Here is a 24,786-nt window from a genome sequence, read left to right as displayed (position 1 = left end):
TGTTAAAGTGCTACACTCAATATGTCAGCAAATTTGGAAAATTCAGCAGTGGCCCAGGACTGGAAGAAGATCAGTTTTATTCGAATCACAAAGAAAGGCAATGCCAAAGAATGTTCATACTACCATACAATTGTGCTCATTTCACATGCTAACAAGGTTATGCTCAAAATTCTTCAAGCTAGGCTTCAGCAGCATGTGATCTGAGAACTTTCAGATGTACAAGCAGGATTTCGAAAAGGCAGAGGAATCAGCGATCAAATTGCCAACATCCACTGGATCACTGAAAAAGCAAGAGAGTTCCAGAAAAACATCTACTTCTGCATCATTGACTATGCTAAAGCCTTTGACTGTGTGGATCACTATAAACTGGAAAATTCTTAAGAGATGGGAATACCAGACCACCTTATCTGCCACCTGAGAAACCTATATGCAGGTCAAGAAACAACAGTTGGAGCTGGACAGGGACTAACAGATTGGTTCAAACTTGGGAAAAGAGCATGTCAAGGCTGTATACTGTCACCCTACTTATTTAACTTACATGTAGAGTAAGTACATCATGTGAAATGCTCGGCTAGATGAATTTCACGCTGGACTCAAGACTGCTGGGAGAAATATCGACAACCTCTGATATACAGATGATACCACTCTAATGGCAGAAAACAAAGAGGAACTAAAGAGCTCTTGATGAAGGTGAAAAAGAGTGAAAATGCTGGCTTAAAACCGGTCCCAGCACTTCATGGCAAATAGACGGGGAAAAAGTGGAAACAGTGGCAGATTTTATTTTGTTGGGCTCCAAAGACACTGTGGACGGTGACTGCAGCCACAAAATTAAAAGACACTTGCTCCTTGGAAAAAACCTATGACAAACCTAGGCAGCATATTAAAAAGCAAAGCCATCACTTTGCTGACAAAGGTCCATATAGTCAAAGCTATGGTTTTTCCAGGAGTCATCATGTACGGATGTGAGAGTTGGACCTAAAGAAGGCTGAGCACTGAAGAATTGATGCTTTTGAATTGTGGTGCTGGAGAAGTCTCTTGAGACCCTTGGACAGCAAGGAAATCAAACTAGTCAATACTAAAGGAAATCAACCCTGAATATTCATTGGAAGGACTGAAGCTCCAATACTTTGGCCACCTGATGTGAAGAGTGGACTCATTGGAAAAATAACCTGATGCTGGGAAAAACTGAAGGCAGGAGAAGGAAGAAGCGACAGGATGAGAAGGTTGGATGGCATCACCCGACTCAATGTGAAGGACAGGGAAGCCTGACGTGCTACAGTTCATGAGGTCGCAAAGAGTAGGACATGACTTAGCGACTGAACAACAACAAATGATGTCCACTATGAGTTTTTCTAACATGGCTTTTATTACGTTTAGTAGTTTCCTTCTAACTCTATTTTCTATCATGAACAGTGTTAAATTTTGTCTAGTGCTTTTTCTGCATCAACAGTGATGATCATGTGTTTTTTTTCTTTTGTCCTGTCAATGTGATGCATTACATTCATCAATTTTTATATGTTAAGCCATCTGTACATTTCAGACACAAATCCTATTTGGTCACGGTGTGTAATCCAGTTGATGCACCACTCAATTCTGTTTGATAGTTATTTTGTTGAGGGTATTTACATTAATATATATTAAACATATTGGTCTGTAGTCTTCTTTTCTTACAGCACCTTTATTTAGCTTTGGACTCAGGGAAATGTTTCCCTCACAGAGTTAGTTAGAAATGCTCCCTCCTCTATTTTGGGGAAGAGGTTGAGGAGAACTGGTATAAATTTCTCTTTAAATGTTTGGTAAACTTCACCAGTGAGCCATCTGGTCCAGGGCTTTGGTGGAGCTGTAGGAGCAGGGGATACTGATTACTACTTCAATTTCCTTATTAGTTTCATGGTTCTTCACATCTTCTATTTCTTCCTGGTTCAGTATCAGTGGGTTGTGAACATAAAGGATTTTAACTATGGCTCTTTGACCTGGCCTGCATTAGAAATTAGTATCTCACACTAAAGATACAGAAAAAAGGGGAAAAAGAAAATACTATTACGGGACTTTCCTGGTGGCACAGTGGAAAAGAATCCACCTGCCAATGCAGAGGACAAGAGTTCGATCCTTGGTCCAAGAAGATTCCACATGCCATGGAGCAACTAGAGTCCTCACGCCACAACTACTGAGCCCACATGCCACAATTACTGAAGCCTGTGTGCTCTAGGGCTCACAAGCCACAACTACTGAGCCCATGTGCCACAACTGCGCCTACAGCCTGTGTTCTGCAACACAGAAACCACCGCAATAAGAAGTCGATGCACCGCTGTGAAGAGTAGCCCCCAATCACTATAAGAAAAGAAAGCCTGCACGCAGCAACGAAGACCCAGTGCAACCAAAAATAAAATAATTAAAAAAAGAACAAAAATACTACTAAAAAGTGTTTTCCAAAAGATTTTGGAAACAATTGGATCTGATAATATTATGGAAAGGAGTCAAAAAAGTACAAATGTAGCACTTCTTTATCACTTATACTTTTTATTGTTTTGGCTTCGCTGGGTCTCTGTTGCTGCACACAGGCTTTCTCTAGCTGCGGCGAGTGGGAGCTACTCTCTAGTTGCAGTGTGCTGGCCTCTCATTGTGGTCCCTTCTCTTGTTGTGGAGTATGAGCTCTGGATGCACGGGCTTTAGTAATTGTGGCTCGTGGGCTCTAGGGCATGGGCTTAGTTGCCAAGCACCATGAGGGATCTTAGTTTCCGGACCAGGGATCGAACCTGTGTCCCCTGCATTAGTTTGCAGATTCTTAACCTCTGGACCACCAGGAATGTCCCATATCACTTATATTTTTAAGTGAAAGCACAGAAATAATAATCACATACAATAATCACATAGTTAAGTCTAAGAGACAAGTTGCAGGAAAATGTATATAATACGAATATACCTGTGTTAACAGAAAAAGATTGTGATTTACCTGATTAGTTGTTAAATATGTAAATAAACTCATACCTATTTAGTCCTTCACCCACAGGTGGTTTTTGGTTATCATCTAAGTAGACAATCACTTCTTTCCTTCGGATATGTACAATGTCATCTAAATTTAGATTTGTCAAATTCACATCTCCTTCAAAATAGATCGAACCATAACCTATAAATCAGAGCAAAGAGTTAGAAACTCGTCCTATATAGAAGGCAAATACCCACTTTATACTTCCAGTGAAGGAGCAAGCAGCTTTAAACATTAATCTATATTTTAAATAACCCAGTAATTCCTTGAATGAGTTATTTCATCTTTAATATTAGAAGGTGACATCAAATACATTGTTACCTGGCTTAATATATACATTTGTACAGTACTTGTGTTATCCTCAAAGAAGCCTTTTAAAATCTCTCCCCAAGTATCTTCCCAGATACTTAACATGCATGTTAAGTTGCTTTAGTGTGTCTGACTCTGTGCAACCCTATGGTTGCCTGTCAGGCTACTCTGTCCATGGGATTATCCAGGTAAGAATACTGAAGTGGGTTGCCATGTCCTCCCCTCCAGGGAATCTTCCCAACCCAGGGATCAAACCCGCCTCTCTGAGAACTCCTGCATTGGGGGACAGGTTCTTTACCACTAGTACCACCTGGGAAGCCCTAAGTATCTGTATGGCTCCTATATAAGCAACCCTTGGCACCCAGCCTATAGTATGAATTAAAATACTTGAGCTCTTCTTTTAATACAATATAGCAAGATGAGATTTTTTTCCCCAAGAAAATTTTATCTGTAATAACATAATAATATGAAACAACCTAATTATTACCCATCTCATAAATTTTCTCACTTAGTATTTGCTATTTACAGTATTTTAATTGTAGAAAATTGCAATGAGCCAAATAATTGCTAAAGAATATTAAAAAGTTTTAGTCTTTTTGTTACTTGTTAATCAAAGTGTCCATTCAGGCCAAGGTAGTCCAAATGTAGGTAAAAAACAAATTTAGCTACCAAGCACTTCCTTCACTTAATTACAAAGACAAGGTGCAGATTTCTGGCTTATACTCCACTAACTCCTAAATTTAGACTCACCTTTACGACCAATAGTGAAGTCAGAGACAATGCACTCTCCTTTTTCATTGGTAATTTTAGCAAGGTCATCCATGGATGGAATAGTATAGTAGCCAACCTTAGTGAGAATGATGCCTACGACAAAAGAAACCAAAAATAAAGTACTGGTTGTGACTGACATCAGTTAGAGGAATTTTCAGCAATATTCATTTCACTTTTTCATTGTAAAAATACTTTTAGAGTGGATAATTTAAAAAATTACCTGATAGAATCAGTAAATAAATTACTATATAAAAAGAAAATATATAGAAATAAAGCATTTTTCCAAACTGGTCTTTTTTTCTACTCACCCCTAAGCCCAGCTGATTTCTACCACGCCCCCTCTCCCTAGCTGATTTTTTAAGAAACACCATTCCTAAGAGAAACCAAGTATTTAAAAAAAACCAAGGATTTAAAAAAACTTACTCACACGGTTAAGTAAGTTTGGAGAACATACATATGACAGTATACTACACGTTTTTAAAACTCATGGAAATCAAGACGAAAAATCCTGCATGAGAAAGTCATGCGAACAACTGGAAACTTAAAGGTCTACATTAATGTTATTTTATTTTTTTTTCCATACATTAATGTTATTTTAAAAAGTACTAACTAAGTAGATAGCAGAAGAAATCGAAGAAAATACAACATGAGTATGCTTGCTCTAACCACTCCTGTTCCATTAACAGGCAGAGATCAGGCTAACTTGCTTTCTGAGAAAGGTCCATACAAGAGTTTAAGGCCCATATAAGATTAAATTAGTCTCCAGCAATGCCCACTCAATATGCTTAAGTTTTAGGGGGTTGTTAGAGTGTTCTTGAGACTGGAATTCTAAATTGGGAGGCAACAAAGAAGGTCAGTGAAAAAACTAGAAACAATTTAAAAAAATCGTAACTGAGTATTTAAGATGTAGTATCATAATGAACTCATGTAGCTGTCTAAATACAAACACAGATAACACAGGACTCTTAATGTTAAAGAATAAAGTTGTTTCCTTAGTGTACCATGTGACCAGAAGATATATACGAAGGCAATAAGATAATTAGACATAGAAGTTTATAGACACATTAATATATACTGCAAAATAACCTCAAAAGTTCACTAAGAGCATGGAGAAACTAAATTTGTCACATTTATATAATGCAATGCTACATGGTAGTAAAAAAGAACCAAATGCTGATAAATATACATCATGGATAAAATCTCATAAGAAAATACACCTGCCAATGCAGGGGACACAGGTTTGATCCCTGGTCTGGGAAGATCCCACATGCTTCAGGGTAACTAAGCCTATGCACCACAGCTACTGTGTGCCACAACTACTGAAGCCAGCATGCCTTAGAGCCTATGCGCTCCAACAAGAGAAGCACCACAATGAGAAGCCTGTGCAGCCACAACTGAAGAGTATCCCCAGCTTGCTGCAACTACAGAAGGCCCGTGTGCAACAAGCAGACCCAGTGCAGCCAAAGATAAGTCAATAATTAAAATTGTTAAATGTTTTAAAAAATATATTAAAAAAAAAAAAAAAAGAACAGGAAAGGGAATTCCCTGGCATTCCAGTGGTTAGGACTCTGTGCTGTCACTGCTGAGGGCAGGGTTAGATCCCTGCTTGGGGAACTAAGATCCTACAAGTCACGTGTCCTGGCCAAAACATAAATTAAAAAAAACAAACAAACTAGGAAGAACTAATCTATGTGACAGAAACCAGACTATGGTTGATTTCTGGAGATGGGAACACAAAGGAACTTTCCAGGGTTAAAGAAATATTCTCTCTTGAGTATATGTGTTTGTATATATGAGTATACATACATATATATATATATGTGTATATATATGTCTAAATTTATTGAAATGAACACTTAAGACCTATATACTTCACTATATGTAAACTGTATCTCAGCTAAAAGGGGAAGGGGAAATGTAATGATATTGTCAAAACCCAAATGAGATAAGTCAGCAGAGAAAAAAAGACAAACTTTAAGCATCCCATCAAGATACTTCAATCTTGCAGTTTATGCTATGTCACAGGTTAGTTGGCATAAACTAGTCAGTTCATTGTTGGGGACAAAAAAGAAAAACACAGAACTAAAGTGATAATAACCAAACAACCATTAACATTTGAATGCCTACTCTATTCTACCATTATGGTCTGTATACTTTAATTCAAATCTCAAAAATCATATAAGTAATTACTGCTATAATTTTAATTAAAAAAATGAATAGGCAATCTATGTGAATTTATGAAGCTAAAAAAAGTTATAAGGATAGTCCCTCTCGCTACAAAACTTGGGGTATTTAAAATATAACAGGATAATTAACGAAATGAATTCTGACTACTCCAAAGGTACAAAACGATGTGAATTCCAAATCAACCATAGCATTAGTGACAAATGTTCAAATGTTAACTTTCATAAAAATGCAATAAAAAATATTTAGAAGTTCAGATAGCTAACTTCTATTATGATGAAAATATGTGATCAATAAGAGGTCTCAAATGACTGGTAAGGGATCTGAATCTGACCTGCCGGATGTATATGGTAAGTATTATTTTCGATTTCTTCTCGGTCATCCTGCAGTGACTCCTCATGAAAAGAGGTCTCTTCACTGCTTCCTTCCAGTCCATTTCGCAAGGCAGCACGCATGTTTAATGCAACGATGGTATCATCTACACTGTTGCTGCTGTTATGTTTATTTCCAGCACTTTCTGGGGTTTGAGGAATGGGTTTGGCAATAGGGTTAGTATAAAAACGTGACACAAGAGAATCATCTTCTCCATCCTGCTGATGATTCTCATCCACTGGTTTGCTCAGAAAACTGAATCTGAAAAGGGGAAAAGTAAACAAATACTATTTTAGCCCCCTGCAGTGAAACAGCAACAATCAATCATTACTAGGCCTTCATTAAGTATCTGACACTGTTCTATGTAACTCCATGTATTAAAAATTCACTTAATACTTACAGTAATCCTATAAAATAGGCTGCTATCATTCTCTGTATTTTACAAAAAACTCAGACACAGAAAAATAACTTGTCAAGGTCACAAAACTATAAGCGCTAGAGTTAGCACTGTAACTCATGAAGACTGAATGTAGATTCCATGACTTTAACTGATCTATTATAATGAATGAATGAATCTGAGTGTCACAATTTTTAGCTTAACGAAGGGAGGGAGTATCTACTATATGGGGGTCAAATAATCAGTAGTGAATTTCATAATATAAAACTGAAAAAATTTTAATATTATAATCAATAGAGTATTAAAAAATGCTTCATTATTGAAAAATCAAACCAAAATTTTATCCAAAGACGAAAAAACAGGAGTGCAAAGACATATATACAAAGATTTTTCACTGAAGCACTATTTTGAATACAGGAACACCAAAATAATCTAAATAACCATTAAAAGAGAACTGACTGAATTATCTTACATTCATAATAATGGTTACAGAGTCACTTAAAAAGAGGCAGGTTAGCCTTATCATGTTGATAGCCATGTTGATAGTAAATGGTTACAGAATATCATTTCATGCATAATCACTATAATAACTATCACAAACAAAATTTATTTTAAGAGGGGTAAGGGGAGTCACATGCATGTTAACCCTGTCCAAAACGACATACATGGATACCAAAAAGGTTTTGCAGAACTGAATCAGGAAAAAAATAATTTTAGTGTCTATAGTACTTGAGGTAAATATAACATAACTTCTAAGTGCTCATATGCCGTTGTATTTCCAACTTCGTAAAATTTCTTGAATGAATAAATACTAAGCTCAGAATCTCTTCTAAATGAAAACAAGGCTCTCGACCAGAAATAACCTAAAAGAGCATTCAGTTACCTCTCTCCATTTTCTGGATAATCAGATGGTGAAGCTAGATCTTCTGACTCACGATTAACAGGAGAGAATAGACTGCTATTGTTAAGGTTTTTCAAAACCAACTTCTTAATGCTCTTCCTATAAAAACAGAGATCAAAAGAAAAAAAAAGAACTCAGGCACACAAAATTACACTAAAGACTATCTTAAAACCTCAAGTAGGAAAGGGAACTCTTATTCAACTCATGTGCATCTAAAAGTGACCTAACGCAGAGTAGACATCATGAGCAAAGCACACCCTCCCGAGTTGAAGAAATTTATGGACAAGAAGTTATCATTGAAATTAAATGGTGGCAGACATGTCCAAGGAATATTGCGGGGATTTGATCCCTTTATGAATCTTGTGATAGATGAATGTGTGGAGATGGCAGCTAGTGGGCAACAGAACAATACTGGAATGGTGGTAATGCGAGGAAATAGTATCATCATGTTAGAAGCCTTGGAACGAGTATGAACAACAGCTGTGTTCACCAGGGAAATCAACTGCTTCCATGTGTCCCCTTCTCCACATTTTACTACCAGAAAAATTGGGTTGTGTACATTTTCTTACTGAACTTTTTTGTTAAATAAACTTTTAAAAAAAAAAAAAAAAAAAAAAAAAAGTGACCTAACAAGTTCAGTTCACCAACTCAGCTCATATATAAATAACCAGAACATAGGTCTCAAATATATGACACTCTGGTGTTTAGAAGAATAAGCTAATTAAGCACATCAAAACCAAGTAAGAAATGCGCTTGAAAATACTCTTCCTTTGCTAACTCCATAGGAATCTGTCTAGACACTAGTTTACTCCCCACACTGTGTCATGCATTTCAATTATTTTTCTACATGCCTTTTTTCTCTTTAAAAAACATTTTTTTATTTTTTTGGCAGTCAGGATTTATGACTGCTCCTGCATAGAACCTGGCATGTTGTTTTGAAGGAACACTGTTGTTTGACTATTTTGTGATCCCATGGACTGCAGCCCACCAGGCTCCTCTGTCCATGGGATTTTCCAGACAAGAATACGGGAGTGGGTTGCCATTTCCTTCTTCAGGGGATCTTCCCGATCCAGGGATTAAACCCATGTTTCCTGTGTTGGCAGGTGGATTCTTTCCCACTGAACCACCAGGGAAGCCAATGAAGGAAGACAGATGTTTAAATGAGAAAGTTTTCTTTAAAAAAAGACAAGAAAGAGGGGTAGAAAGTTCTGCTATCCAATGATGTAAATGACCACAAATATCTAAAACGTTCAAGTTTGTGTACAACAGGTTTTACTTAAAGCAAGAACCTCTATAGTATACCAGCTTACTAAGTAGAAAAAATACATAAAATCTTAATCAACCTCCACTTAAAAAGTCACTGGATTAACTAATACACTCCATTTCCTCTTTTTAAAGGAAAAAACCCCATGGCTGATTCATATCAATGTATAACAAAACCCACTGGAAAAAAAAATAATAATAATAATAAAAATAAAAATAAAAATAATAATGCTGTGATGGAGAAAAAAATAAAAATAAAAATAAAGAAAAAAACCAACCAATGGGAATTCCCTGGAGGTCCAGTGATTAGACTCTGTGCTTCCAGTGCACGGATTCAATCTCTGGTTGAGGAACTAGCTCCAGCATGTTGTGTGGTGTGGCAAAAAAACAAAACAAAACAAACACACACACCCTGTGGTGTTTGTTCCTTACTTATGTATGCTAGGTATACGCCTCATTGTAATGGTGCTATTAAATAAATATTAAGTAAACCAATGAGAGAGGCAATTGACAACAAAAAATTATTACTTTCATGAAAAATAAAACTTGCCCTTCTATTGATGGCAGACTAGGTAATGAGGACTAATTCTCCCAGGGAGGATCACCAGAAAACTCAGAACTCTTTCCAGGCATGAAGAGCCAACAAGATGGTAAAAAATGACAGTACCAGTAATTTGAGGGGACAGAGGCACAGGGAGGTGTCCCATACTTGGGGTTGCTTTTCTCCTGGAGACTTTTCTGATTCCAAGGGCAAGGCTAAGAGGCTGATGGTGAACCTGACAGTCTTGTGGGACTAGAAAGGCAGAGACTAGAATCTAGAGCCAAGGGAATGAGGCACTAGTGGATGCCACCGATTTTGTGTTGGGACCTGGAAAGTCTCTACCCCTGCAGTTAAGAACTAAAAATAAAAAGCACAAGGTGTGAAGCTCAGCTTTGACTCATCTCAGTAAGCACCTGTCATTAAAAAAACTCTTAAGATCAATATCAGCATCCTTGAACTCATTACTGTCAGTTTTCTTCAAAGAAGATAAATGGCCAATAAGCACATAAGATATGCAACATCATAAAGGGGATGCAAATTACAAGGATGAGGTACCACTTCACCCCCACTAGGATGACTGTTATAAGCTGACAAACCAGAAAACAAGTGCTGACAAAGGTATGGAGAAAATGAAAACAATGTGCATTGCTGGAGGTAATGTAAAATGGTGCAGCTGCTGTGGAAAACAATTTGGCAGTTCATTAAAGGGTTAAGTAGAGGGGCTTCCCTGGTAGTCCAGTGGTTAAGAATCTGCTTTGCAATGCAAGGGACACAAGTTCACTGGTCTCACTGGTCGTGTTCAATCACTGGTCAGGGAAGATGCCACATGCCACAGAGCAATTAAGCCTGTGCACCACAACTACTAAAGCCCCAAAACACTAGAGCCTATGGTCTGCAACAAGAGAAGCCATTGCATTAAGAAGCCTGAGTACCACAACTAGAGGGTAGCCCCCAATCTCCCCAACTAGAGAAACCCTGCTCACAGCAACAGAGACTCAGTGCAGCCAATAAATAAATAAATTCTATTAAAAAAAAAGGGGGGGGGGGCTAAGTACAGAATTAATGTATGACCAAACAATTTCAGTCCTAGGTATATACCCAAAAGAACTGAAACCAGGGACTCTACTTGTACATCAATATTCATAGTAGCACTATTCACACAGCTAAAAGGTAGAAACAACCCAAATTCCATCAATAGATGGAACGGATAAACAAAATGTGGGATAACCATATGGCAGAATATTATTCTGCCTTAGAGTAAAGTTCTGATACATGCTACAACTTAAAAGTGAAAAAAGTAAAGAACCTTTAAAACATTATGCCAAGGAAAATAAGCCAAACATGAAAGAATAAATTCTGCATGATTCCCTGCACATGTGGTATCTAAAATAGGCATAATTTTTACAGACAGAAAGTAATATAGAAGTTAAAAGGGACTGGAGGAAGAAGAAAATAGAGAATTATTGCATGGCAGTAAGTTCTGGAAATCCTAGTGGTAATTATACAATATTATAAACACACTTAACATCACTGAATTGTACTTGACAGAACACATATTTTACCATTTAAACAATTTTCATGTATATCTTACCACAGTAAAAATTAGTAAGTAAAATAACAAAAGAGATCACAAAAATCTCCATGTTAAGAATTTATACTCTTGAATAACCCAAGACTCAAAAAACTATGAAAATCAGAAAGCATTTATAATTATTATTTGAATGTTAAGAGTACTCCATATCAAAACTTGTAGAGTATAAATAGAGCTGAACTATTAATAAAAGGGAAACTTACATCTCTAAAGCATGTATTTGGAAAGGAGCAAAGTTAAAAATAAAAAGTCAGCATTGATTTAAACAAAGGACAGAAAATAAATACCATAAAAAGGGGGGGGGGATTAAAAATCAGATTAAACTTTAGTGAAAATATGATAAATTAAAATTAATGAAAAAGGAACACAGACTAGAGAGCATCAGTAATGCCAGAAGTTTAGTTCTTTGATATGTTAAGTGAAACTGGCAGATCCCTGACCACACTGCTACAATGAGAAAGTACAAACCACCACCATGTCAGGAATGAACAGAGACATTCCTACAGATTCCACTAAAATAAAAAAAGACAGTAATGATATTTTTAAACAACTTTATGCCAATAAGTTTGGAATTTTAATGAGCTGAAATGAATATTAAAAGAATATAACTCGTCAAAAGTGACACAAGAAATGAAAAAGCTTAAGTTCTATAAAGTCAACAATTAAAATGAAACACATTACTGCAAACAGTATCTTCACAGTATCCAACATTTAATTGGGGAGAGGAGAAGCCTATCTTACACCAAGCCTCCCAGAAAAGAGGAAATGATCCAATTTGTTTGTGAGGTCAGCATAACTTTTATACCAAAACTGGGTAAGAAAATTTAAAGAAAGGAGCACCCAAGCCAATCTAAATCAGAAACACAGAAGGCAAAAAAAAAAACCCAAAAAGTCCTAGACAAAATTTTACACAGTGAATCCTACAAGCAAGTTACTAAACACTATCAGGAACTCTGGAAAGGAATTAGGAGCCGACATGAAAGGGTTCCTGTTGGCCAAAGAAAAAACAACCTGATCAGCACAGAAAATAACAGCTGCAATGGACAGAAACGCAACAAACAGGGGTGAGGGAGGTGGGGAGAGTGAAGAAGATGGTTTAATTAAATGCTTCACATGAAGAACACATGACTAGAAGGCAGGAACTTAAATACAGAACATAAAAACAGTGTCAGGCAAATGTGAAGAGGATGGGGGGCTAATTTAGTAAATACAAAATAGAATACCATTTGGTCAGGTCATGTTTCAAATAAACGTTGGCAAGAAAGCTGGAAAATAAAATTCTGTTTGAAAAAAATATGTGTATTTAAAACCAGAAACATATCAAAATACTTCCCCTGCCTGACAGTTCTCCCAATCTGTCTTCAGTTTAAACAACACATCCTCAGACAAGCTTTCCTTCATTATTCTCTACTGGTCTCTCCTACAGTGGCAATCTCTACTTCTTTCTGTAACCTGTCTCACTTGTGATTACTGTCTCAGCATCTCTCTTCCCCCACAGACTGTGACAGAGGAATGTGTCTGGTTCACAGCTATATCCCCAGAGCCCATCACACTTGCCCATAGTAGTTTGTGATACATGTCTGCTGAATGAAGCAATGAACAGAGGTATTAAAGAATATTTCTAATTCTGTCATTCAGAATAAAGAAAATTAATGGCGTGCTCTATAGAAAATTTGCTCTGACTACGATGTCAAGACACGGCACCAGTAAGATTCTCACACTTGTCAAGCTATAAAATTCACCTTGCAGAGTAAACCGAGTACAGTTCTAGTGCTGGCCATCAGAATTCTCTGCCATCTACATTTTTCACAGAACTAGAACAAAAAATTTCACAATTCATACAGAAACACAAAAAGACCCCAAATAGCCAAAGCAGTCTTAAGAAAGACGACTGGAGCTGGAGGAATCAACCTTCCTGACTACAGATTATACTACAAAGCTACAGTCATCAAGACAGTATGGTACTGGCACAAAAACAGAAACACAGACCAATGGAACAAGACAGAAAGCCCAGAAATAAACCCACCCATCTATGGGTACCTTATTTTTGACAAAGGAGGCAAGAATACACAATGGGGCAAAGACAGCCTCTTTAATAAGTGGTACTGGGAAAACTGGACAGCTATATGTAAAATAATGAAATTAGAACACTTCTTAACACCATACACAAAGATAAACTCAAAATGGATTAAAGACCTGCTAAGACCAGAAACTATAAAACTCTTATAGGAAAACATAGGCAGAACACTCAATGATATAAATCAAAGCAAGATCCTCTATGACTCACCTCCTAGTGTAAATAAAAAATAAAATAAATAAAATAAAGCAAATAGATGGGGAAACAGAGGAAAGAGTGGCAGACTTTATTTTTTGGGGCTCCAAAATCACTGCAGATGGTGATTGCAGCCATGAAATAAAAGACGCTTACTCCTTGGAAGGAAAGTTATGACCAAACTAAACAGCATATTAAAAAGCAGAGACATTACTTTGCCAACAAACGTCCGTCTCATCAAGGCTATGGTTTTTCCAGTGGTCATGTACGGATGTGATAGTTGGACTATAAAGAAAGGTGAGCACCAAAGAATTGATGCTTTTCAAATGTAGTGTTGGAGAAGACTTGAAAGTCCCTTGGACTGCAAGGAGATCAAACCTGTCAATCCTAAAGGAAATCAGTCCTGAATATTCATTGGAAGGACTGATGCTGAAGCTGAAACTCCAATGGCCACCTGATGCGAAGAACTGACAACTCATTGGAAAAGACCCTGATTCTGGGAAAGACTGAAGGCAGGAGGAGATGAGGACGACAGAGGATGAGATGGTTGGATGGCATCACCGACATGATGGACATGAGTTTGAGTAGGCTCCGGAAGTTGGTGATGGACAGGGAAGCCTGGCGTACTGCAGTCCATGGGTTGCAAAGAGTCAGACATGACTGAGCAACTGAACTGGACTGAACCAAAACAGTGAAGACAGTAGTGGATGTGCTTACTGAAGTAATGGAAGGTCAGTTCTTAGAGGGCCTTATATGCCACTATAAGCAACTTGGCTTTTATAGGTTGAAGTATGAACCACTTACTGAGTTTTGGACAGAAGAGTGACGTGGTCTGATTTACACTTTAAAAGAATCACTATTAACTGTATCTCAGAACAGAATGCAAAGAAACAAGGATAAAAGCAGAAAGATTAGTTAGGAAAATATTGTAATAATTCAATCAAGAGATGATGGTGCCCTGGATTAAGGTAATTAGTGGCAGTAAATGTGGTATGAATTGGTCAGATTCTGGATAATTCTTAAGGGAAGAACAAAGATGTGCTAAAGGCTTACATATCAGGTGTACGATAAAAGTCAATGATGACTCCAGAAATTCTGGCCTGAGCAACTAGAGTGATAGAAATGCAATTACGTGCAATAGGAAAGGCTTTGGGTGGAACAGCTTTGAAGGAGATGATCAGGAGTTCATTCAATTTTGGACACATTAATTTTGAAATAAATATAAGTGGAGATGTTGAGTATGGCTGGATATTGGATATAAGACTCTGAAGTTTGGGAGAGGTCCAGGCTGGAGATAAATGTTTGAGAATTAGACTATAGATATTAAATCACTTTGGAAGTGAATGAAGATAATGAGATCAAGAGTTGAGCCTAGGAATCAGGAAGAAGAGGGAAGAACCAGCAAGGGAGACAGGAGGAGCAACTAGTAAAGTAGGAGTAAAACTAGAAACATGACTGCAGCTGTGAAATTACAAGACTCTTGCTCCTTGGAAGAAAAGCTATGACAAACCTAGACAGCATATTAAAAAGCAGAGACGTTCCTTTCCAGACAGAAGTCCGTATAGTCAAATTTATGGTTTTTTCAGTAATCATGTACGAATGTGAGAGCTGTACCATAAAGAAGGCTGAGCATGGAAAAACTGATGCTTTTGAACTGTGGTGTTGGAGAAGACTTCAGAGAGTCCCCTGGACTGCAAGGAGATCAGTCCTGAATATTCAATGAAGGACTAATACTGAAGCTGAAGCTCCAATACTTTGACCACCTGATGCAAAGAGCCAACTCATTGGAAAAAGACCCTGATGCTGAGAAAGACAGAAGGCAGGAGGAGAAGGATATGACAGAGGAGGAGATGGTTGGATGGCATCACCAACTCAATGGACAGGAGTCTGAGCAAGTTCTGGGAGATGGTAAAGGACAAGGAAGCCTAGTGTGCTGCAGTCCATGGGGTCACAAAGGGTAGGACACACTGAGCAACTGAACAACAACAACAAAACTAGAGAAGTAAATCAAGGAGACATGACAGGTGAACCGTGTACTTCTGATACATTAAGTAAAGACTGTTACCACCACCAGAGGCAGAAACCAAGAAGGGGATATGGTGTTAACAGCAAAATGTCTGCCTTTCCACTCTAATTCCTTCTATTTGTATATCATACTTGTAGATTATAAGACCTGGTCATACTGCCCTGAAAGTTGCTGATCTGATGACTGGACTAACCAGGTGAACCTAAGTCCTTTTTATCTACTCTATACCAAACAATGTGTTAAACGCTGGGGACATAAACAGGAATAATACACAGTCCCTGCCTTCAAACTAATCCAATGATATTCTAAGAAATGTATAAAATTGGGCTTTCTGCTTCTTCTTAAGCAGCAGCCACTATACTCTTATGCGGAAAAAAAGAAGTGATAATTTTTCATACTTTATTAACACTCATAGACAAAGAACTACAAGAGATGAACTCTCATTTTACCCACAAAGCCTTTAAAAAAAAAAAAAAAGCTTTCTGATTAGAAAAGTACTTGGTAAAAAAAAAGTACTTGGTGTGTGAAAAAAGCCTGTGTGTGTGTGTGTGTGTGTGTGTACATTACTTCTAGAAAAATAAACTTAGAAATGAAATGCCCTAAAATTACATCTCCAGATGGTAACTATTATTAATACTTTGGTTATGTATTTTTCTTCAGTTTTCCCCCTATGTATATATACCAACACTCTAATAAGGCATGTGTGTATACTTTATAATTTTCAATATTTACCAACTCTTCTATATACTTTCCTGTGTTATGTGTAATTATTATTATTTAATATCTGTAGTATGGGAATTGAAATAAATGTGTGTGTGTGTGTGTATATTATATATATATAAAAAATACAGAAAGAGAGAGGTTTTTTCTTAACTAGTTTGGCCAATTTGAGTTGTAAAAAAATAGCATATTCTCAAATGGAGAGAGTAGCATGGAAACATATACACTATCATATGTAAAACAGATAAACTCACTTGGGCATGAACGCTCCATTGACTAAGGATGGTTCATCGTCATCCAGTCCATCAAAAAGATGTGACTTGGCTGTGCCTGTTGTTTGTAAAGCCTTTGGTCGGACTCTGGTGGCAGGGCGGGGTGTCAGTTTATAATGAGTAGGTGTAGTAAGAGCCTTTTGGGCTGCTGGATTTGTTGGTTTCAATCTCTGAAAAACAAAAAAAAAAATCAAGGATAGCTCTAGTTTAACTCAAATATGGTACTGGCCCTAAAAATCAGAAGACTAGCTTTCATATCTCATCTCTGCCATTCACCAGCTAGATATCTCTTGGAGTCTCAGCTCCCAGAACACAAGGATTTCTCACCCAACTTTGTATGAATGTGTGCATGCTAATTAAACTGCCTTTATTTCTCTACAACTGATTTTCATTCATCTCACCAGCCTCATTTCAAATGGGTTTGTCTGACTTGTTTCAAAACGTAATTGAGACATTCCATTTGAAGTGCTTCACAAATCAAAATGTCTTAACAGAACATATTAATATACCTTGTGCATTTCTCTTCATCTTACAAAAGAGAAAAGCCTGCAATTGTTTTGCTTTCTAAAACAAAGATGACAAAATTTATGTTCATTTAAAGAAAATATAACATCAAAATTCTAAGCTTAATTATTTTTATTAAATTTTTCATTTTTCATTTATTATTTAATTAAATAAAACATCTTCAAGAAAAACTGAGACACAGCCATAAACAACTTTTATGCAATATAAATCACTGAAAAATGTATAGACATTAACTTAAAGAAGTGCCTCCTAATTCCTCTCTTTATCTCTTGGCAAGCATGAATCCACTGTCGCTGTGGATCTGTGTATTCTAGACATTTTATATAAATGGAATCACTGTCTTTATGTTTCGCTTAACTTAGCAATGTTTTCAAGATTCATTCACACTGTAGCATGTATTATTAGTTCATTCCATTTTATGGCTGAAATGATATTCCATCATATAGATATACAACACTGTGTTTATCCATTCATCAGCTGATGCACTCTATTACTGCATATACTAAACTAAGGCTGGGTAAATTTAATAATGTACGAGTCTGATCATCCTCACTAGATAGCAAGCTCTTAGAGAAAACATTCTTGTTTATTTTTATTAGGTACCCTCAGTGCTAAACACAATGACTAGTCATACATAAATGACTAAATAATACTGTATACTGAGCAACTTATTTTAATTCTCAACACTGAATAGAATTACTATTGCCATTTTACAGATGAAATTCAGAGAAGCAGAAAGAGATGCCCAATGTCTCACAGACTGTAAGTGGTAAAATAAGGATTAAATGGACCAAAGACTACTTTTAATGCCACACCACAGTGAGCAGAAGATCATTTCTAGAGCCTACTAGACTAAGACAATGCTATGTAGAAACCAGGAGAAAAAAATTTTGATTTGCCATTTAAGACATTATGATGTTAAAAAAAAAAAAAAGACATTATGATGCTAGAGAAATCAGCCTCCAAGAACCTTAGTTTGCTCAACTATAAGAGTATAATATCTGATTTATTTCAGGGCTCAGCCTTAAAAAGTCTCAGTCTTCACCTCAGTCTAATACTCATTTTCACTGTCATGCTGCCTTCCAGATACAGAAATAATTTAGTTTTTTTGTACCCCTGGCCTACTGAAAAGCATAAATAATGTGTCTTAAAAACTTAATTACAAAACCAACACAAGATTGTAAAGCAATTGTCCTCCAATCAAAATTAAGTTAAAAAAAAAAATTAAACCTAAGTTTTCCTACTCTGAGAACTGATTTTATTGAAACTTCCTTAAATTTACCTCTTCTTTCTTCTTAGGGTCTGACATGGGATTCCGGAAGAGAGGAGAGTCTCCGAAAGGTGAGTATGTCAGACTATTGATGTGCTGTTGGAGAACAGCCTGCTGGGCAGCAGAAGCATTTGGATCTGTCAAAGCTTTGTAAAAAGGGAAAGAAAAGACAAGACGTCAGTCCAAGGATCCAGTGCCTTAAATCAAGAGAACTCAAGACTCCCTTCAAAATGTTCAGACACACTCAGTAGCATTACTGGTAGAGAGCAGAGGAGCAAACTGTGAAGAAAATCAAACAATCTAAAATATCAAAGATATGAGGAGCATTTCACAAGAGACAACACAAAAAATTTTACTGAGGTATTCATTATTGCTAATAATCAAAGAAATGTAAACCATAACAACCTTGAAGACATTTTATATCTACTTCATTAGCAATGGCACAGCTGCATAAAAAGGGATACAGTATGACTTTCAGAAACACTGCAAATTGGTTTAACTGGTCTGAAAGCAACAATGACAGTACATAGAGCAAGTACTGTTTTTATATTTTTTAACCTAATAATTTCAATCATGGAAATTTAACCCAAAGACTGAATTAAACTAGAAAGAAAATAAAGAAATGTTTGCAAGTGTTCACCGAACATTATCTGCAATAGTCAAGACTTGGAAACAACCTATGTCCGACATTAACACTTGCAAAAATCATGATTCATCAACATGATGGATTAAGTAGATATTAAAAATGACAATATGGAAATAAGGTATCTTTGATTCAATAAGTAAAAAATTTCAGAATAAAAAATATTAAGTACACTGAGAACATGGAGGAAAAAGGTAGCAAACAAAAGTGAAAATGGCTGTATTTCGTCCTTATGAGACAGGAACAATGATCTACAATTGTACACAGTAAAAAGAAACCAGCAACAAGTAGTCCCACAACTATCTGCACTGCACCTTGACTGATGAAGAAACTTCTTTGCAAGATAAATATTTCAAAACCAAATACTGTGAAAAATAAAATCACAGTGATTTCACTTTTAGAAATAAAATACTTTTTTGTTTATAAACATTTAAAATAAGGCTAAACCTAAAATACGGTAAGATGATTAATATAAAGGGGGTACCATAAACAAAAAGATTGTAAAAAATTTAAAACGGGGGAGAAAGACAAGAGAAGCATCAACAACAAACCTAGAACAGAAAATTAAAGTAAGATTAATGAAAAGGAGGTAGAGCTACCTTAGTCAAATTGAGCTTTCCTAAAACTGGATGTATTCACTCAATACTAAAACAATGTATGTTGATGTATAAGGAGAGAGTACAAATTTGCTCAGGAGTGTGAAACCCAGGGGAGATGTCAATTTGAAGATCATAAATTGTCTGTGCTCAGAAAGTTCCTAAATCCAATTTCAGACTACTGCTAAGAAAAATATACAGGAAGTAGCTTTTGATACACAGGGCTGCACAATAACATGATGTTTTTCTGTGGACTATACAATGAGACTGAAGAAAGCCTGAATACTTTTATTAAAGAGCTCTAATATTCACTGATCAGTTTGTCACCTGACAATCAATTATGTATTAAAATAAAAAAAACACTGATCAGGACCATCATTTAACAAGTATAGGTCACCTTTCCTGGGCATACTCAAATAAAAACTTCCTCAACTAATCCAAACATAATTAGGAATGTGTGCAAGGATGTCTTTATTTCTGTATGTTTAAATATAAAATCCACTCTATGTTAACTAGATTATTTCAAATACAGAAAAGAGAGCTGATTAGTTAGCAAAAATAAGAGAACAAGCAAACATAAGCATTAGTAAAGCTACCACTGATTGGTGTTATAGTCAGTTCTGGTCATAAAAGTTGAAAACATGCTGAAAAATCACATCATGATCAAATGATTAGATGGATTAAAAATCAAGTTTTCTGAGAAGAGAAGAAATTGATACTTTAATTGAAAGAAAGGCAATAGCATTACCACAAAGAAACTGTAGGAGATTGATCTTGCTTGGGTTTAGGAGGTAAATGTAGAACCTCTCTAAGGCTCCTCTGTCCATGGGATTTGCCAGGCAAGAATACTTAAGTAGGTTGCCATTTCCCACTCTAAAAGTAGAACCACTGAGTTGAAACTCTAAAAAGGCAGGTTTTGGTTTCTCAACAACCTGAACAATGTACTGGACTGACATGTAAAGAAGCCACCACAGCTGAGGCTTTTAAATAAGAGACTCCAACAAGCTCTAAAGCACCTTTCAGATCCTGTGATGCAAAGATGTGCATTCTAAATCAATATACCTACATTTAAATGGGCAGTAACACAACTATATGTAACTACAATATCAAATTCATGTCAGGAACTTTTAACTGGCTTTGGGAAAAGATGGATTATTAAAAAACCAATCAAAAGCTATCTAAGTAAAAATAGCAGGTTATGATATTTGTGCTACCTCTTACTGAAATAAAAACTAAGGAAAGGAAAAAAAACTTAAATAACTTTTTACAATAAAATGGATTTTAATTTTCACACAGAAATTAAAGAGTTCTAAGTAACCTCTAGTACCTCCACGGACCTAATTAAAATCTATGGTTAAAACAAAGTAAATTATCTACATAACACATAATGACAAAGAATAGGAAGGTGTAAATGAACAGATGAGAAAACAACAAATGTCTAGGGAAAGCAGTGGACAAAGTGATAAAGCAGAAGAAAGTAAACTGTATCTTGAATAATAGTCAAAAGGGGGACTTTCTGCCTTAATCCCAGAAAGCTTAGTGATTTTTAAGAATACTACATTTGAGAAAGTGAGACTGTGAAAAAATAATCAATACAAAGTATATATACAAAACAACTACTCTACCCTGTCATCTTCCTAATCAATTTTTTTTTTTTTTTGGACAGGAAATAGCATTTATTGGTGAGCGTGATTAAGGAGGGAACATGGCTGATGCTCATGAGTGCAGGGCCCGCCATTTGTCCAGGGGACCACGATTAGGGATGTATTTGACCCCACAGCCGTCCGGGATGAGTCGCTTTTCTGCCACCATGTTCTCAAATTCATCCGCACTGAACTTGGTAAATCCCCACTTCTTGGAGATGTGGATCTTCTGACAGCCAGGGAACTTGAACTTGGCCTGGAGGAGGGCTTCAATCACATGCTCCTTGTTCTGCAGCTTGGTGTGGATGGACATTATGACCTGGCCAATGTGGACCCTGGCCACTGTGCCCTGGGGCTTTCCAAAGGCACCGCGCATACCTGTCTGGAGTCTAGATTGAGAAACAGCAGGCCAGTCATGAATGGCCACTAGCAAGAGTTGTCTCCAAGGTCCCTTAGGGCTACCTGTACAGGCAACAGGTTGCATACACTACCAAGGAGGCTGCTGTCTGCAGCCATTGCACACTGGGCCCCCATGGGGAAAAGAGCACAGTCGGCTTAATTGACTGCAAAGCCTAATCAGTTTTAAAGAAAAATTGCATCTAAGAACAGGATGCTTAAAAGAAGGAACGTTCAGAGAATGAGAAAAACAATAAAAATCCAAAAAGATGATTCAGAAGACAATAAAAAACCTTACAGAAAGTAGAAACATGTGTTAAAAAAAAAAACATCAAACATTAGGACAGAAAGGGTCTGTGAATTCTCTGGCAGTCCAGTGGTTAGCACTTGGCACCCTCACGACTGGGGCCCACATTTGAAACCTGGTTGGGGAACTAAGATGCCACAAAACTCACAGTGTGGCCAAAATAAAGAAAAGGTATAAGCAAATCACAGAAATTTCAGAACAAAGAGACAATCCTAAATGTTTATGGGGGTGGGGGGAACGAGTTTCAGAAAGGCATGAAACTTACCAGTTAAGGTTAACACAAGAAATACAGTCAAAGTTCTGAGGGTGAATTACTTTCACACCAGAATTTCATAATAAGTGTGTGGAACAAATGAAGATGTTTTCAGAAATGTAAGCAGTCAAAGTTTATCTTTCATATAACCTTAACTTGAAGATACATTCCAGAAAATTTAGGAAATGAAGAGAAAAAAACCTATATCCAAGACATATCAGTTTCCAGTGAGTAGACTTGAAGGGAATATCCCAGAGCAATGCTGAAGGCCTAGAGAGTAAACAGAGTTCATATTGCCGCAGGACAGAGAGATCAAAGGATGAGGTAAAAGAATTCTGATACCACCCTTAAGAATTTGGACTAATGTAAGGTGATATGGGCGGGTAACGCAAGGGAAAAAAAATAATTAGAAGTTCCAGGAGAAAGAAAGAGCTGTATGAGAACAACTTAAGTGGCTAAGTAGCAATGTTTTCAGTTGTAATAAAATGCTATGTTCCTTTACAATTTTTATTCTTTCCCCAAAGAAAAGAAGACAGTAAGTATTAGGAGAAAGTACTTTATTAATACAAAAATATAAAAAGGGCAAAGAAATGAGAGAAAAAGGGTAAGGAAGGGTACTACTAGCCTTAACTTGACCACGGAGACTCAAGAAATATGATCTCCTAGTTGACAGAGTAAGAAATGTATGTAAGGACACGGCTTAAATTTGCAAAGGCTTCTCAAAATGTGAAACATGAGGATTATACCTCTCCTTCATCCATCTCAGTTACTCTGTATCTGCCAGGTGGTATCAGTTTTTTATTTTTGGTAAAATATAATTTTCTTTAAAATAAGGTATTTAAGGGACTTCCCTGATGGTCCAGTGGTTAAGACTGAGCTTCCAATGCAAGGGATGCAGGTTCAATCCCTGGTCAGGGAACTAAGATCCCACATGCCACATTGCGTGGCCAAGAAAATTAAAAAAATGAAGGAACAAAAGAAAACGGACAACTTTTTAAAAAAAACAAGATGTGTAAGTCACAAAGTAACTTAATTTTAAGTTAGAAATGATAAAGTGGCAGGCAGACATCACAAAAACTGGGAAGGGATATTCAAATGAATGAAATATGAAAAACTTTAATAGATAAAACTTAAGGAATTCAGTACACGTAGATATACTGGGAGAAGTGAATCAAGAACAGAGGTCATCAGTGAGTTACATTCTCATCTATCATTAAAAAGTTAAATATATGTAGACTTAAGCAAAATACAGCAATATAAACACATCACTTACAGATATGAACTTATTTATACACCAGATCAATTAAAATCTGCAACAAAAGTGGTTTCTTTGGGGGCATAAGCCTAGAAGTAAGGAAGCGGGTAAAAGGAGGACCTATTGTTAAGTCCTTCCACACTACATGATTGTTTGATGACTTGTATATATGTACTGTTTAAGGAAGGACAGAATAGGGTAGCGTGGAAATTGAAGTCAGCATGTTAAGTATTAGCAAGAAGTAAACCGAGAAAAGCCTTCTAAAGTGACTGACACTTACCTACTGGGGCCTGGGGGGCTCCAAAGCCCAAAGTAGCTGTCGTTGTATTAAATCCAGGGGCCCCAAAGGCTCCTGTACCAAGGGACCCTCCGAGCTTAGGTTGGCTGTTCCCAAACAAAGATGCCTGTCCAGCACCAAGAGCTATGGAGACAAGAGGAAAGAAAAAGTGCCACAGAGGATCCTTTGAATGTTATGTCAGAGGTTAGTTACTTAAAAATACAATACATTTGGAAACTTCATAATAACCACTCATTTCAACAAAAAAATCTAATACAGTAAATGCTACCTATATGCCAGGCACTGTGCTGAGATAGATAATACTTAGCCTCTCTGTGCTTCAGCTTCCTCAACTATAACATGAGACAATACACAGCTTAGATAGTTATCCTAAGATTAAAATAACACACACATATTAAGCATTTAGGAATCTGAAGAGACTAACAGCAGCAGCAGCAGCAGAGACTAACATCCATTAAATATTAGCTACTATCATCTCATTTAACCTTTACAAATCTGAAGTAGGAACTATTATCCCCATTTTACAGAAGAGAAAATGGAAAGTTTACTAAATTAGTTCAAAGTCACAAATGTAGTATAAGCGGTAAAACCAGAGTTCAAACTTCAATGCATCTGACAATCAGCCAGGGCTCTTAACTGCTACTGTATAGTAAAAACAGACTTGTAAAGAACTTTAAAATTGTCATTGCTCCTTAAATTTCAGCATCTGCAAATCAAAACATTCAACTGAACCAATTAAAGCCTAATGAGTCCATGTTTACGAACTGTGTTGTTGGTAGTGATTTTTTTAAAGTATAAAATGGGAAGAATTCAGTTTTTTAAAAATAAGCTATTGGCATAAATTAAAGGTACTTTTCCACTAGCCTGCCACTCTCAAAAAAGTTATAGTTATCAGCAATTTGGAAGAGCCGAAGTTCCTTTCAACATATCAATGATTCCTGACAGAGATATGGTTTACCAGGAAAATCACTTCAAACATATATACCTGGGATGTA

The 24,786-nt window shown here is 36.6% G+C and overlaps 2 protein-coding genes and 1 non-coding gene across 5 annotated transcripts in view; 1 reads left to right on the top strand and 2 right to left on the bottom strand.

The window, feature by feature from the left end:
• The window catches only part of NUP98 (nucleoporin 98 and 96 precursor), a 90,419-nt gene that overhangs the window by 29,657 nt on the left and 35,976 nt on the right, over positions 1–24,786 (bottom strand). For all 3 annotated transcript variants that reach the window (XM_043480931.1, XM_043480933.1, XM_043480932.1), the window contains exons 12-18: positions 23,774–23,914; positions 18,413–18,546; positions 16,588–16,775; positions 7,903–8,019; positions 6,585–6,883; positions 4,046–4,159; positions 2,989–3,127 (exon numbers count right to left, since the gene is read on the bottom strand). In XM_043480931.1, the coding sequence (XP_043336866.1) occupies positions 2,989–3,127; positions 4,046–4,159; positions 6,585–6,883; positions 7,903–8,019; positions 16,588–16,775; positions 18,413–18,546; positions 23,774–23,914 (1,132 nt within the window). The remainder of the gene's footprint in view (positions 1–2,988; positions 3,128–4,045; positions 4,160–6,584; positions 6,884–7,902; positions 8,020–16,587; positions 16,776–18,412; positions 18,547–23,773; positions 23,915–24,786) is intronic.
• LOC122449423 (small nuclear ribonucleoprotein G-like) lies at positions 8,154–8,505 on the top strand. The gene has a single exon (XM_043480948.1). It carries the CDS (start codon positions 8,163–8,165, stop codon positions 8,391–8,393), a length of 231 nt encoding a protein of 76 aa, XP_043336883.1. The 5' UTR covers positions 8,154–8,162; the 3' UTR covers positions 8,394–8,505.
• LOC122450669 lies at positions 21,717–21,851 on the bottom strand. Its single transcript, XR_006272171.1, has one exon. It is a non-coding gene; the product is annotated as a small nucleolar RNA SNORA70 (small nucleolar RNA).

Source organism: Cervus canadensis, chromosome 11 (genome assembly GCF_019320065.1).
Source record: "Cervus canadensis isolate Bull #8, Minnesota chromosome 11, ASM1932006v1, whole genome shotgun sequence".
NCBI lineage: Eukaryota > Metazoa > Chordata > Mammalia > Artiodactyla > Cervidae > Cervus > Cervus canadensis.
The sequence above is the reverse complement of the archived record's forward strand: the minus strand, read 5'-3'. Positions and strand labels throughout refer to the sequence as shown.